This window comes from Ixodes scapularis, unplaced genomic scaffold, assembly GCF_016920785.2.
Source record: "Ixodes scapularis isolate PalLabHiFi unplaced genomic scaffold, ASM1692078v2 PGA_scaffold10__122_contigs__length_95168666, whole genome shotgun sequence".
Classification (NCBI taxonomy): domain Eukaryota; kingdom Metazoa; phylum Arthropoda; class Arachnida; order Ixodida; family Ixodidae; genus Ixodes; species Ixodes scapularis.
The window spans coordinates 37,539,971-37,555,218 of record NW_024609836.1 but is presented as its reverse complement, the minus strand read 5'-3'; the positions used below and the strand labels follow the sequence as shown (position 1 = coordinate 37,555,218).

At 44.5% G+C, this 15,248-nt stretch overlaps 1 protein-coding gene across 1 annotated transcript; it reads left to right on the top strand.

The window, feature by feature from the left end:
- The first annotated feature begins 14,084 nt into the window (after positions 1 to 14,084).
- LOC115328118 lies at positions 14,085 to 15,163 on the top strand. Its single transcript, XM_040500838.1, has 4 exons — positions 14,085 to 14,093; positions 14,250 to 14,477; positions 14,642 to 14,715; positions 14,887 to 15,163. The coding sequence occupies exons 1-4, from the start codon at positions 14,085 to 14,087 to the stop codon at positions 15,161 to 15,163; spliced, it is 588 nt and encodes a 195-aa protein (XP_040356772.1).
- The last annotated feature ends 85 nt before the right edge of the window (positions 15,164 to 15,248 follow it).

The window sequence follows — 15,248 nt, the reverse complement described above, 5'->3', positions numbered from 1 at the left end:
TCAACTCGGCATCTGCCGTAGCACTCACCTCTGACTGTTGGACGTCTAGGGCGCAGGACTCCTACATTACAGTGACTGCGCACACCTTGAACTATGACTGGAAACCGCAATCCTTTGCATTGGCAACAGAGGAGATGGATCAGCGACACACAGCAGAAAACCTTATGATGCGCATGCAACAAGTAATCTCGCATTGGAACGTGGACTGCAAGGTTACAGCTGTAGTCACAGATAACGCAGTCAATGGAACGAACGCGGTAGAAGGCCTTCCGAGCCTTTTAGAGTCGAGGGATTTGCCTTGTTCAGCACACAGTCTTCATCTAAGCGTGAACAAGGGCATGAATATCCACGAAATGGAATCCCTCTGCAGAAAGGCTATGAAATTGGTGGCTCACTTCAAGCACTCAACAAAAGCCAGTGACGGGCTCAGTAGAAGGCAGGAGCAGCTTGGATTACTCCCAGAGCGCTTAACACAAAGCTGCCCTACGAGATGGAACTCGACGTACCAAATGCTCACAAAACTGATCATAAATAGACCAGCAATTCAGAGCGTGCTTGTTGATCGCACAGTCGTAACAGCGAAAGTAGCACAGAATCTTGAAAATATCTGAGCAGGAATGGGACACCATCCGCGAACTGTGTGACGTTCTCGAGCCACTTTACTTAGCTACTACAGTACTGTGCAGCGACACCGCACCCCCAGTGTCCATGGTTCGCCCTGTGATGAAAGCACTCATGGTGAAACTCGAGCCCCAATTTACAGATGACCCCCTGCTAGGAAGGTTCAAGGAAGTTGTTCGGTTAGAGATCATTCGCCGATTTTCCATGGAGTGGGACCCACGGGAAAGCGCTGTGTGCGCTCGTCAGAGAGCTTCGTTTTTAGATCCCAGGTACAAAGACCTGCAGTGTGAGGAACCCAGTGCCAGGCAACAAATCCGTACTAACATTATGAACTTGTTGAGAGACACGACACCTTCGGTCGGCGAAGACGGGGCGAGCACGAGCCAACAGCAAGCAACTGCGCTCGACAGACTTTTTAACACCCAGCCGTCTTCCAGCGACCTTTCGGCCCAGTTCGAAGCTTACCTGTCCGAGCCACAGCTGGGGCACAACTTGGACGCTCTCAAATGGTGGAGAGACCACGAGTCCAAATTCCCAGCAGTCGCGCAACTTCGATGAAGTACATGTGCATCCCTGCCTCGTCCGCGAGCTTCGAGCGCGTATTTTCTACAGCCGGAAATATAGTTGCGGCTAAGAGAAGCTGCCTTCTGCCAGAAAACGTCAGTTCGCTGGTGTTTCTGTATCAAAATAGGTCGTACTTTGACAGCTAAAATGACGTACGGCTCTTAAAAATCTACAACATTGATGAAGAACCGCTAAGACTGTTTGAATACGTTTTTAATCATTTTTGTCGTAATATTCACGCAAGAAGATTTGCGTCCTTTTTAATAATTTTGTAAAATGCACAAGACATTTCATGAACGAAATAATTTGTTAAATTTGTTGTGAGTAAGATAAAGATGGCGTTATAAACGTTTGCTTACGACAAATCGGCACAGTTCATTCCGCATTCAGTCTAGCTATAAAGATGCAGGCGACTTCCAGCCGCTCTATGAGAGAAAGTACCCCATGTACGTCTTTTTATCAAAGGGATACTAATATTCAGCATTACGGAAAAAAACAACCTAGGAACCCACAAAGAACAGAAAAGGGTGACACAGTATGTGTTCTCTTCTCTGTCCTTTGTCGTGTTTTAGCGGTGTTTTTTTTTTTTTTTTTTTCATTTATAAGTTATAACCAACTCGCGCATCTTTCAACAGTGATTCAACTTAAACTGGCACTTGTGCATCAAGCTTTTTTTTTTTTTTGTACATATCGTAATTAACGCGATAATTACACAAGCTATATTCGTAGTGTAATTATGTTCATCTTAAGAGGTTGGATATCTGATTTTGTGTGTGTGTACGATATTGGGTCGATATTAAAAATTGAGAAAACACGGAAATGACGTACTGGGTGAATGTATAAAAAAATGGATGTTTTGTTTTCTATTTGAGCTTACCAAAAAGCTCTGTCAATAAATTTCCATCGCAATATCACCGTTCTCTCCAGGAACCTGAATGGTGTATTAGAGATATTCATGTTTCAGGTAGGCATGACTTTTTTTCAAAACTGGTGCAGAAAACGCGGCTGGGACACCGTTTTTTTATTGAACGGCACAGGGTAAACCGGAATATTATACAAACAAAACATAGCTCTTACTTGTTTTTTCTTGTGCAATTTTGAACGGCATGGAACAAAACTGGCAGTTAGCTCTACGGCCCGCTACCTGTATAATAGCCACGCCTTCGCAACTAATATCTGAAAGGCCATTTCGTAATCCCCAAAAGAGTTATGTAACCTCTAAGTTTTTTTAATGAATGGACGAACTTAAGGGCGATTTCTAGGACAACCTTCAGGGACTTGAACCATAGAGGTTGATGTGGGATCAAGTAATGTCAATTTTTCTACTAAATTAATCGGGGAAACTGAATTGGTATGTAGGTCCCGTGACGTCAGGTCACGTTGCATCGAATTTCCCGCTAAATTTAGCGGGGAAACTGAATTAGTACTTAGGTCATGTGACGTCAATTTTTCCGCTAGATTTAGCGGGGAAACTGAATATGTGTGTAGGTCCCGTGACGTCAGGTCACGTTGCATCAAATTTCCCGCTAAATTTAGCGGGGAAACTGAATTAGTGCTTAGGTCATGTGACGTCAATATTTCCGCTACATTTAGCGGGGAAACTGGATTGGTTTGTAGATCCCGTGGCGTCAGGTCCCGTGGCATCAAATTTCCCGCCAAATTTAGCGGAGAAACTGAATTAGTGCTTAGGTCATGTGACGTCAATATTTCCGCTACATTTAGCGGGGAAACTGAATTGGTGTGTAGGTCCCGTGGCGTCAGGTCACGTTGCATCGAATTTCCCGCTAAATTTAGCGGGGAAACTGAATTAGTACTTAGGTCATGTGACGTCAATTTTTCCGCTAGATTTAGCAGGGAAACTGAATTGGTGTGTAGGTCCCGTGACGTCAGGTCACGTTGCATCAAATTTCCCGCCAAATTTAGCGGAGAAACTGAATAAGTGCTTAGGTCATGTGACGTCAATATTTCCGCTACATTTAGCGGGGAAACTCAATTGGTGTGTAGGTCCCGTGACGTCAGGTCACGTTGCATCAAATTTCCCGCCAAATTTAGCGGAGAAACTGAATAAGTGCTTAGGTCATGTGACGTCAATATTTCCGCTACATTTAGCGGGGAAACTGAATTGGTGTGTAGGTCCCGTGACGTCAAGTCACGTTGCATCGAATTTCCCGCCAAATTTAGCGGGGAAACTGAATTAGTGCTTAGGTCATGTGACCTCAATTTTTCCGCTAGATTCAGTGGGGAAACTGAATTGGTTTGTAGGTCCCGTGACGTCAGGTCACGTTGCATCAAATTTCCCGCTAAATTTAGCGGGGAGACTGAATTAGTGCTTAGGTCATGTGACATCAATATTTCCGCTACATTTAGTGGGGAAACTGTATTGGTGTGTAGGTCCCGTGACGTCACGTCACGTTGCATCAAATTTCCCGCTAAATTTAGCGGGGAAACTGAATTCGTACTTAGGTCACGTGACGTCAATTTTTCCGCTAGATTTAGCGGGGAAACTGAATTGGTGTGTAGGTCCCGTGACGTCAGGTTACGTTGCATCAAATTTCCCGCTAAATTTAGCGGGGAAACTATAATTAGTACTTAGGTCATGTGACGTCAATTTTTCCGCTAGATTTAGCGGGGAAACTGAATTGGTGTGTAGGTCCCGTGACGTCAGGTCACGTTGCATCAAATTTCCCGTTAAATTTAGCGGGGAAACTGAATTAGTACTTAGGTCATGTGACGTCAATTTTTCCGCTAGATTTAGCGGGGAAACTGAATTGGTGTGTAGGTCCCGTGACGTCAGGTCACGTTGCATAAAATTTCCCGCTAAATTTAGCGGGGAAACTGAATTAGTACTTAGGTCATGTGACGTCAATTTTTCCGCTAGATTTAGCGGGGAAACTGAATTGGTGTGTAGGTCCCGTGACGTCAGGTCACGTTGCATAAAATTTCCCGCTAGATTTAGCGGGGAAACTGAATTAGTACTTAGGTCATGTGACGTCAAATTTCCCGCTAAATTTAGCGGGGAAACTGAATTAGTACTTAGATCATGTGACGTCATTTTTTCCACTAGATTTAGCGGGGAAACTGAATTGGCGTGTAGGTCCCGTGACGTCAGGTTACGTTGCATCAAATTTCCCGCTAAATTTAGCGGGGAAACTGAATTAGTACTTAGGTCACGTGACGTCAATTTTTCCGCTAGATTTAGCGGGGAAACTGAATTGGTGTGTAGGTCCCGTGACGTCAGGTCACGTTGCATCAAATTTCCCGCTAAATTTAGCGGGGAAACTGAATTAGTACTTAGGTCATGTGACGTCAATTTTTCCGCTAGATTTAGCGGGGAAACTGAATTGGTGTGTAGGTCCCGTGACGTCAGGTTACGTTGCATCAAATTTCCCGCTAAATTTAGCGGGGAAACTGAATTAGTACTTAGGTCATGTGACGTCAATTTTTCCGCTAGATTTAGCGGGGAAACTGAATTGGTGTGTAGGTCCCGTGACGTCACGTCACGTTGCATCAAATTTCCCGCCAAATTTAGCGGGGAAACTGAATTAGTACTTAGGTCATGTGACGTCAATTTTTCCGCTAGATTTAGCGGGGAAACTGAATTGGTGTGTAGGTCCCGTGGCGTCAGGTCCCGTTGCATCAAATTTCCCGCTAAATTTAGCGGGGAAACTGAATTAGTACTTAGGTCATATGACGTCAATTTGTCCACTAAATTTAGCAGACAAATTGAATTGGTTCGTAGGTCCTCCGACGTCAGGCAATACCACCTAGAAGACAAGGCCTGCGCATGACGTTTCGTTAGTAGATCCCCGACCCGCCCCAAGCGGCAAACACCCCGAAGCTTGACGAGAGTATATATGGGCCGCTTCAGAACTACGGCTGCGTTCCAAATCTTACCCAAACGGATCCGAGTTACTCCGACGGGTCGTGTCACGTGACAAGACAGATATTAAAAAACGCTGGACGCGAATAGGTTTTAGAACGCCAAGGTATAAGCACTTTGTCCTGGAGTAAGATCGAGTAAATTTTGGAACACGGCCAACTACGTCGCATTCACTTGCGGCCACAGCTGCGTGCGCGTCTGCTGAGCGCGAGCTGATAGCGACCTTGCAGGTCACTTGTAACGTGCATGCGAACACTCCCTCGGCCAGAAGCGCCGGCTAGCACGCGCTCCTGGCTTTGGGACGAGCATTTCTCGAGCGTGCGCTCGTTCTGCCGAAGAACGCTTAAAGCAGCCACCTCGAGCTCTCGTGCTTCTGGCATTGGCTGCGTTCTCTGCTTAGGAATGAACGGAGTAAGAACAGCGCCCTCAAAAATGGCGTCCAGTGCCAGCGTCCAGCGCCCAGCGGAGGGCTTTGCGGCCCTTCGCACAGCAGTAAGGCACTTTCACTCATGCATTTGACGCTTCACGTGAACGTCTAACTTCATCGTATGCTATAGCAAAAGACACTCGGCATGAGCATCTGTTTCATTATCTGCTAAACAAACCACTGAAGCAGTCAATGGAGCAGACGATGTTGCAGACGATGTAGCAGACGATGTTGCTCATCCGGGCTAGCTAGGGGGCGCTGAGGGGATCTACTAGTGATGATGTTTAGAGGAGGAAACGCGCAGGCCTTGTGTTCTAGGTGGTATTGCGTCAGGTCACGTGAAATAAAATTTGCCGCTAAATTTGGTGGGGAAACTGGATTAATATATAAATCACGCGGCTTCAAAATTTCCGCTAATTCTAGCGGGGAAACTGAATTGGTGCATGGGACTACAATTTTCCCCCTAAATTTAACGGGGAAACTGCGAATTAGGAGGCCGGAAAGGTCGGCCAGAAAGGTTCACGATATCGGGGGGGGGGGGGGGGGGGGGGGGGGGGGGGGGGGGGGGGGGAGGAGCTGAAAAATGTTATCGCATTAAAAAAATCGATCTGCTGAGTTTTCATTTACCAAAAATACAGGGCGCGAAATGCTGTTTCATGTACTGGTCATCAGGATACATGAAATAAAACCGATTAACCGAACAACCGGTTCGCCAAACCGGATATTCGAATTCGAAAATCCGGTTAACCGAATAACCGGCTTTCGTAACCGGATTCGCTCTCCTCCGGTTTAACCGGATAACCGGTTTGACGAATATTTTCATGCACTACTGGACAGCCGTTCCAACGCTTGCTGTTCCTCCTGCTTGCTGTACTGTCAGAGAGTCCAGCTGTAGGGAATTGGAGGCTGAGGAAGCTTTTGGGGACCTGCAGCAGTGTCTCTTTTAATTGGAAATGACAATTCAAACTAAACGGTGTATTTTCCGAGTACCCAGGGCTGGAATAAAGAAAGAATGCCAGGAAAAAGTATGAACATTCCAAATTGCAGTACTATTGCAGAACATTCCAAATTGCAGTACCTCCGTGTCAGTACCCGGTGACCTACACACCACTCCCACCAGAATAGAGGATAAAAAAGTGCTTAGGTACACCTAAGCACTTCTTATAAGTTGTGAATGCGAAAGCGTGGAAGCCGCTCGTCCGCTCCCTTATTTCGTCTGCTGCGTGCTTGTCGTCGCCGGTCAGCGCGCGCGCAGCGCCATGGAGTAGCTGGGAGCTGGCTTCACTTGGAGAAAGGATTTAAGGTGCCGTTTGGTGCGGCTCGATTCACGAGACAGTTAATGCTTTCGCATTAAAAACGATAGTGTCATTCATAATACTACCCCGTAGCAGTTCGCAGCACGGATAATTATATGCCTCTTTTCACAATTATAGCAACCCTCCCCCTTTTAAGGACCAATCTTTACGTGCAATTTTGTGCGTTATCAATTTCACAATCGCAAATACTATCGCTTAGCCATGTATTAGTTATCCTTAATACATCGGGTTCGAATTCGGTCGTTTTACTGTGTGTATGTTTTTTTGTTTCTTTTAGGTTCATTTTGCGAAGTTTCTTGTTTGTTGTACAGACGGCGCCTCTCACTGACACATTGACTGAAGGAACGAAATGTGAAATTTCTCGCGCAGACTGTCAGGTACGTTTCTGATGCGTATGAGCGTTGAGTGGAACCCTTGCATTAGCAGAATCGTCCCCAGATAAAGGCTTGCGCATTTACTTTAATTTTGTCAAAGGCAACAACCTTGTCTTCAATCTTTTTTTTTTTAATTCTTTAGCGCTGTTCCAAAGTGTTTATTTCCTTATCTGCTGTACACGTGGCGAGAAGTCTTCAGAAATGCTAAATATGGAACCTTTTACGCGCTTGCAATTTCTCAGTACTGCTCTCTTCTTCCTCTCTCTCTCTCTCTCTCTCTCGTCGAGAATCTTTAAAATAACTGGTATTTCAGGTCATCGGCCTTGCGACTTAGCCTGGGTATTCTTTCAATTCCAAAACTTTTTTATTCCGAGAATGTCTTCAAACATGTCATTTTTGACACACGCCTTCAGACAGTTTTTGCTTTGATCATCCAGTTTGTCGAGAAAGAAATTGACTTTTTTTTCGTGCAGACACGATATTCTCGTGGAAGGCTGCTACTAAAGATATCATATTGATATTTCAGATCTATCCTTTCTTTAATTGTTGCCGACCTAGAGTTTGCCTTTGCAATCAGAGCGTGCGCTGCTGTCTTGCATTTCTTTGTCTCCTTTGCATCAATTGCAATGGCCTAAAGCTGCGCCATTATAGCTTCAAGGGTGGATCCAGGGCTAGTTTCAACATCACCACTTAATGATAACAGGCTTAGCACACCATGGCAAGCTCATAGTGCTTTTCATAGTAACCGTAAAAACCGCGGGCACGGCAACTCAAATCGACATACTTTATTGCTTTGGTACGAGTAGGAATGGTTCTCACTTACCTGCACAAAAAAAAAACATAAGCGGGGTTTGGGCGACATTGCTCAGACAGAACGCCGTGTGCCCTTGAACGATTTTGCTTTTATTGCCTGTTCTGCCCGGGAAGTGACTGCCTGAACAATCGTGGCGTGGTCGTCGGATACACCACGATCGTTTGGTGATGCTGGAATACGGGGGATGACTTGACGCTTTTTCGTAGGTTCCGATGTTCTGCGCGCACTTGACAATGCTGGAATGGCCGAGCACACCATCAGGACCTGTACAAAAACCAGAGGCGGGTTTCTCAGCGACATAACTCGCACGGAGTTGCAGTGCCTACAGCTACTCTTTCCGAGCGCTGCTGATAGCCACCGTTAAATTGTTGACGGTATATCAGATCGTAGCATGATTGTGTTAGGGCTTTGCCTACAATAGCTCAATTGAGGCGGCAAGGAAATATCGAGGTTTCAGCAGAGCAGATGAAAAATTATCTTAGATTTGCTCGAGTTTAACTTTTGACAGGTTTGCAGGCATATCAACCTCTTGTAACTCTGATGTAAACCAACTATGCCACTTAATCCATGAAACACTAAAGACTTGTTTGGAGGACTTTAGGCGTGTTCGAAAAAAGAGGAATAGGTAGAGAAGCCATTGGGCGACGGGGGAGGTTTTACAACTAGAGCGCCAAGAATAAGACACAAAAAAGTCTAAAGATAAAACTAAGGTAGCCGTCCTGCGGAAGAAATTTAGATCTTTATTGAAAAAAAAATGTTTGGCATCAGTACTATAATATAAAAATAATCACCTTTCTTCTTAACGATCCAGCTAAGTTTGAAAGTACTTCTAGGTCCGGAGGCTACATTTAGTTAAGTTTGAGTACTGTGAAAGAGAGGTTGTCGAAAAAACAGTTATAGCAGAAGTTTTTCAAGTTGCTTTTCGTCCGTGTTCATAATTACTGACGGCTGTCTACCTGAGTACACTCAGGACGCAATAGGGGTACCAGACATGGAGGTGCCACTAGGAAGTATTCACAGGGCGCTCTTAAATCTAAACACGAAAAAGACCAGTGGTCCTAAAGATATACCAAACGCGTTTTTTTTTTTTTTTTTAAATATGCCTAATGGTGTTTTCAAACAACGTTATTAGAACCAACTCAGTTCTGGAACTCCACTCCGGAGAGGGGTCCCTTTGCGTGGCGCCTGTTAGAGGGCGCGCGCTCCGCATTAATACTCGCTATCATCATCATTGACGGCGCGCTTGTGGCCGTTGCCATAGGGATCGTACATGGCCGTTGCATCTGGCCTACTGAGCTTACGGATGTTAGTGGCGCTTTTTCTGACAGTAGCAGACGACTTTCAAATTGTTTCTGCTGCAGTTGGTAGTCGTCGGCACATCTACTATTACAGTATGTACAAACTTGCCCTGATTGTAGCCACCGGATTGTGGCGCCGACGAATTTGGGTTGTTCGAAACGCTTCGCGCTGTCAGCACAGCTGAGGCAGCAGCATTTTACAATTGAGGAGTTTCAGCGAATATAGGGGGCGCTCCGATCGATCCAACATGGCGGACAAGAGGGGGATAGATTTGCGACGCCCGTAGACCGGTAGCGTATAAATTAAACAAAGCGTGTCATTCTCTGTTTGTTGCCGCGCTCGAGATGATTATCACTTCAAGCCAGACCTACGGTGATGCTACAAAGGAAGTGTTCAAGCCAGTCGAAGCCAAGAAATCTTGCCATATTCAAGATATGTGTGCAAGTGTTTGACGTGGGCTTTCTCACCCTGGTGCTGGTGCATATTCAAGATATGTCTGCAAGTGTTCGACGTGGGCTTTCTCACGCTGGTGCAGCTGTCATCAAGTTGAACTGAAGGTACGCGGGTCCAAAGAAAGGCACATATCAACAATGTTGGCGAGTTGAAACTATGACGCGTACTTTATCTAAACCGTAATTTATCGGTCTGCGGCTACAAACATTGTTGTTGACATTGCTTAGATGATGTAACCATTCAGGCCTCGCAGTAAACGGTGTGGCGAACTCTTCGGTGTTGGTTCTGGTTAATTACGCTAAAAAGCTGTTGGATAAAAAGTCTGACAGCTACAGCATACAAGAGACGATCGAGGTCTTCATACTGCGTTCTGTGCCTAAAAGTCGGTATTCTTGGTGTTATATTGCGATCAGCTGGTCGCCGACCGTCCTGTTTTTACGCATAATGTAAACAAGCCCCGGAAGCGCCAAACACATTTCATTGTTTTTGTGCACTCCTGCAAGCCTCCTTCTGGCTCTCGTGGGAAGCTTTATCGCAATAGCAAGGGCCTCATCGGTCGTTCGAGTTGCATGTGCCACGGTGATATCTGCTGTGTATGACCTGCCGACAAACTAAAGTCTGTATTAAATGCTAGAAGAACAAAGGTAAAGATTTTTTTCTTTTTTTTTACTTTTTTTTTTTTACAAAACAGTGCAAAGCTGCTCAGACAAAAGCAACTTAAGCTGATATTTGAGCGTGCTCAAGAATGAATGGAAAAAGGTGGTTATGCTAAATGGTAGATGTGCACAGTTGATTTTCTTTTTGCCTCTGCATTATAAATTGGGAGATATGTATCAGCAGAAGACACATGTCCTTTTAAAAATGTCTTTTATTAGGGCAAAAATAGGTTTTCACACAAACACACACACTGAATATTAGAAACATGTCAGATAGTATATGTTCAAGGATTTTAGGTCTCTGTTATTCAAATGTATGCTTTTGTTACAGAGTGGACACACATCTAATTATATGAAGGTTAAATATAACTTCTAGACAAGTTTGGCAGAGTCGCGGGGTCAGGGAACCCACCACAGCATTTGTCCCGGGGTTATCTCCTTACTACCTGACCTTTTTATTTTGACAAGAAGTTGCTTTGTATAGGTTGTAGATTATAAACATCCCCTAAACATTTTTCCAATGCTTCTTTTGAAATGAAGATTCTCTCAAGAGAGGGGTTTTTCTTTTTGTGTGGAACAGACATAACATGAGGTAAAACTTGGCAACGGAATATATTGTGTTTGCAAAAGCTTTTGACTAGAAAAACCCACATAAACGGCACACTCAAAACTAAAACCAAGCCGACGTAATGGAGTGAATACCATTGCAAGTGAAGATGTCTCATACTTAGATCCACACGCAGCTTGAGTAAAAACCATTGCTGTCATGTACTACGGGAAGGTAATTTTGTAAATTGTGTGGTAAGGGGTTGAAGGGGTACTCCGGCGATATTTGCCTAACAATATTTTCGAAATCGCCATCTTTTGCTCTTTCCGGTATGCTATTTAGTACCGCGAAATTCAAAATAGTTATTGTGAAATCGGCAAATGAAGATGACGCCGAAACCAAGATTCGGATATACCTGCGCCTTTCATTGCCGTGACGTCACGGGATGGCAGGCTTGCGGTTCCAGCGGGCTGTCTAAAAATGAACTATGCCAAGCATTTGTTTTGCGCTGCTGCGTGGAAGCTGGAGCGACCTTCCAAAGCATTCATTTGATACCACGAAACTGCTTGTAATCAGTTGGGAACAAAGTCTACAGTCCAAAGAGTGAACCCCTGCCTTCCCATGAAGTCACTTTTTCAATGTTTCCAGGAGAGTTTTTTTGCTTTGAAAAACACGAGGACCAATATTGTAAATTCTATAATTTGGAGAAAAAAAGTCATTTTGGCCAAATATTTGGGTTACTATTTCAGCTATGTTTGTTGGTGTTTAGCAAATTTTTAAGCAAATCGGGGACTATGAAGAGAACGCCGGAGTACCTCTTTAAAAAAGCGGCAAAGCATTTTTAGAACTTGTTTTCAGCCAGTATGGGGGATGATAAGTTCACAATGCCTGCTGCAACTGTCATCACGTCACCCAAAACAGGCACCAGTGTCCATGGGACAGTCCCCTTAAGCAGGAGGTATATCTTTAAGCGAGCAATAACACGTTCCACGTGAACCCGTGCACAAGCGATGCTTACCGTCCTTGTGGCATCTTCTGCAGAAAATTGACTCCTATTGCGCAAGTAAGGAGGCTGTATAATTTCTATCCCTAACTTGTTACATTCGTCCTATATGTAAAAACCCTTATCAACCATGACGTCATCACTGAATGCATCGAGCTTTTCTAAGATGGTTGACTTTTGCACTGTAGCCTTATCTGATGATCTCCCGCCGAACCCATCACTCAAGAACGTGATCAGCCCTGTGGGAGAAACGCCAACTAGAAATTTTGCTGTGTGCCTTCCCTTGTAGTGTGAGTATGTCCATATTCTACAGGCCAGGCATGCTGCTTTTTCGATTTCGATCTCCGTGCCATCAAGGACGACACTTACATTTGCAAAATTTTGAAAACATCTGGGTAAGTTATTGACGACCTCGTCTTTGCTTGGCCATGGCAAGGCTGCTTTCATTATTTGACTGAGAATTTGCAGTATGGTGTGGAAGTACCGACTGCTGGATGCTTTGCTGATTTTGAAATTCATGGCTAAGCATGCGAAACTTAAATTTGTCTTAATTTTTGTAAGTACGAGGATCACCTTTTCTCTCATAGTGAGCTCAGACGTTTGCGAACGAATTTTCTCGGCACACCTTACAATGGCATTGAGTAAACCATTGACTCTACGCCAGTGTAAGCTCTGACAGACGCGTCAGTGGTTTGCAGGTCGGACAACCTCTGGTTTTGCACTGGGGCAGTAGAAGTGTCGATTTGCACTGCCTTGTCTTGGGCTACTTCTCTTTGAGCCAAGGGTTCTTGAACAGGTCTGAAGTAGAAGTAGCAGAATCTCTGCTACTTCTAAGTCTTCAAGTGTAGCTTTTGCACTGGTCTCCACTTCTGGAGAATTGCAGTCGCTGGATGATGGTGGTGGTGGTGGTGGTGAATTTGTAGCAAGTTCTACAAGTTAGAAATAGAATATCTTAACTATTGGCATGGAACTACATTGGTGCTTCAGCGAAACCTGAAGGAGAACATGCTATATAATAGATAGTGATTGCAAAGACTCACGAGGTACATCCTGTCGTGTTGCAGCCCTCCTCGCTCTGGCCTCTTGTGCTCTTAGCTGAGCAGCGCCAGCTCTTCTCTCATGGGTTCGTACTGGCAAGCACGTTGAAGGGACAGCTCCCTTTTTGAGCCGTTTTTTCTGGGGTGACTGAATCGCTGAAAATAGTAGTTTGATAGTTCCTAAAGTTCGCACTAAATGAAATCACGAGTGTCATGATGTGTATCATAAGAGAGCCACCAACCATTGGATATAATATTGAACATTGATTAATGCTTACATATTTCTTGAGTGTATTTGGCTAACCAGGCGGTCTTAATCATCGGAAAAACTAGCTCCTCACTGTCAACACTCCCTAGGCACATAGTGGCATGGATGTAGTTGAGCAACCCTTCTTATTTATGACAAGAGGTAGCTATAGCCTGCTGTTGTGACCTCATATTTGTTACACTGACAAGTGTGCTGAACTGGCATTACTTATCGATAGTGCTCCAAAAAAATCTGAGCGGGTGAAATGGCGGCTACACACGCGGATGGACGGTGTGATCGGCTTGCCGATCCGCAACTTAGTTTGCCAAACCTTCTTCAAGCGGGCGTCCGAAGGGAAGGAGTGAAGGCTTGTACTTCCTTTCAGAGCCCGGTTGTCACACTGTGGCACAGAGCACATCTTGTGGCTCCGAAACTTTACTTTCGCCATTCTTCACGCTTCTCCCGAGAAACCAGAACCTGCGGAAAGCGCGTAAATCGCTCTTTTCGCGCGCGGAGAACGCTACTGAAACCGACCGCTAGATGGCAGGGGCGTTGCGCAAGTTTTGAAACCTGTAAAAAGTGCATTAATTTTTTTGTATCCGCTAAATGTAAACCTCAATATAGATATTCTCAAAAAGCTAGTGCTCGATTATACAAACTTCAGAATCTTAAAGTGATAGCTATGAAGCTACTGATTTATATGCCGAGTTTCATGTCTCCGTCAGTAGATGGCAGTAAAAAAACACGCGGCCATTTCGGAGTTTCGGTATCGTTCTCCTGCAGTGTTGGTCGGCTTTTTATAAAGCATATTTGTGGAGATACATGTAATTAGTATATATTGATATAATGCAAATCGTTGGTATATTGATATATAATGCAAATCGTAAAACCTAAAGTTAAACTCCTAAAAACAATTGCCAACTAAAAAAAAGAAAAGAAAAAAAGTGCTAAAATGCGTTACATTTCCCGCTTTTCCCAAAAGACATGGCTCCGCCGTCTACTCTTGATTAGGTTGACATTTTAGCATATATTGGAGACCACAATGATGAACGCGAGGCACCACATCGCCGACGCTGTCTTGTGGAAGGCGAGGCTGTGCTGAATGCTAAACATCTGATGCGTTGCGGCATTGTGTCCCGCGACGACGCTGGCGTCAAATTATTCGCACTAAGCGTGCAGACAAGCCAGGTCAAAGCGAAACTTCATACAATCGACGTCAACCTTTCGGAAAAAATAAATGTAAGTCACTACTTCCACATTCTTAACATTTGCTGCATGTTCCTTCGAAAATAATTAGCTATATTTTGTAATGTACTAGGCTGACTGACATGTTGAGCGACTCTAACTACGCGAAGTAAAACAAGATATATTCTTGATTACGCACTCACACACCTTTATTTCAGGCAAAATGCTCTTGTAAGGCAGGCCTTTCAGGTACCTGCAAGCATGCTGTGGCTGCATTGCTGTTCATCAACAGGTATTTAACTTTTGTAGTTATGAAAGGCAGGCAACTTAATTAGTTTCACAATATTTTATTCACGAACTTGACAGATGTGGTGAGCATGGTGATCAATAATGCAATTTTGATCTTACTGTGCGTCATGTTAAACTAATGAAAGTGACTAATTTGACGTCTTCCTCTCTCTAGGACTGGTATCGATAACTTAGAGGGGCTGTCCTCAACAGATTCGACGCAGTGTTGGGGAAGGCATCACACTGCTAAGCTCTACGAGCCCAGGAAGCTTTCCGAACTCTGCCATGTGAAACTTCAGAAGCAACCTTCCCTTCTCAATGATCTGCTAGAGGAAGTACGTCTTGAACTAATCAATGCAGCACCCCAGTCGGCTTTGGCACGTCATAGTAGGGGAAGAGCTACCAAAAATTGTCAAACTGCACGAGTCATCACTGACCACAAAAATGATTGATTTGTACGACCATATCACACCCTGCTCTGGAGTGGTAGACTACATGGAGATGAAATGTTTCTACAAAGTAACAGTGTCAGATTCA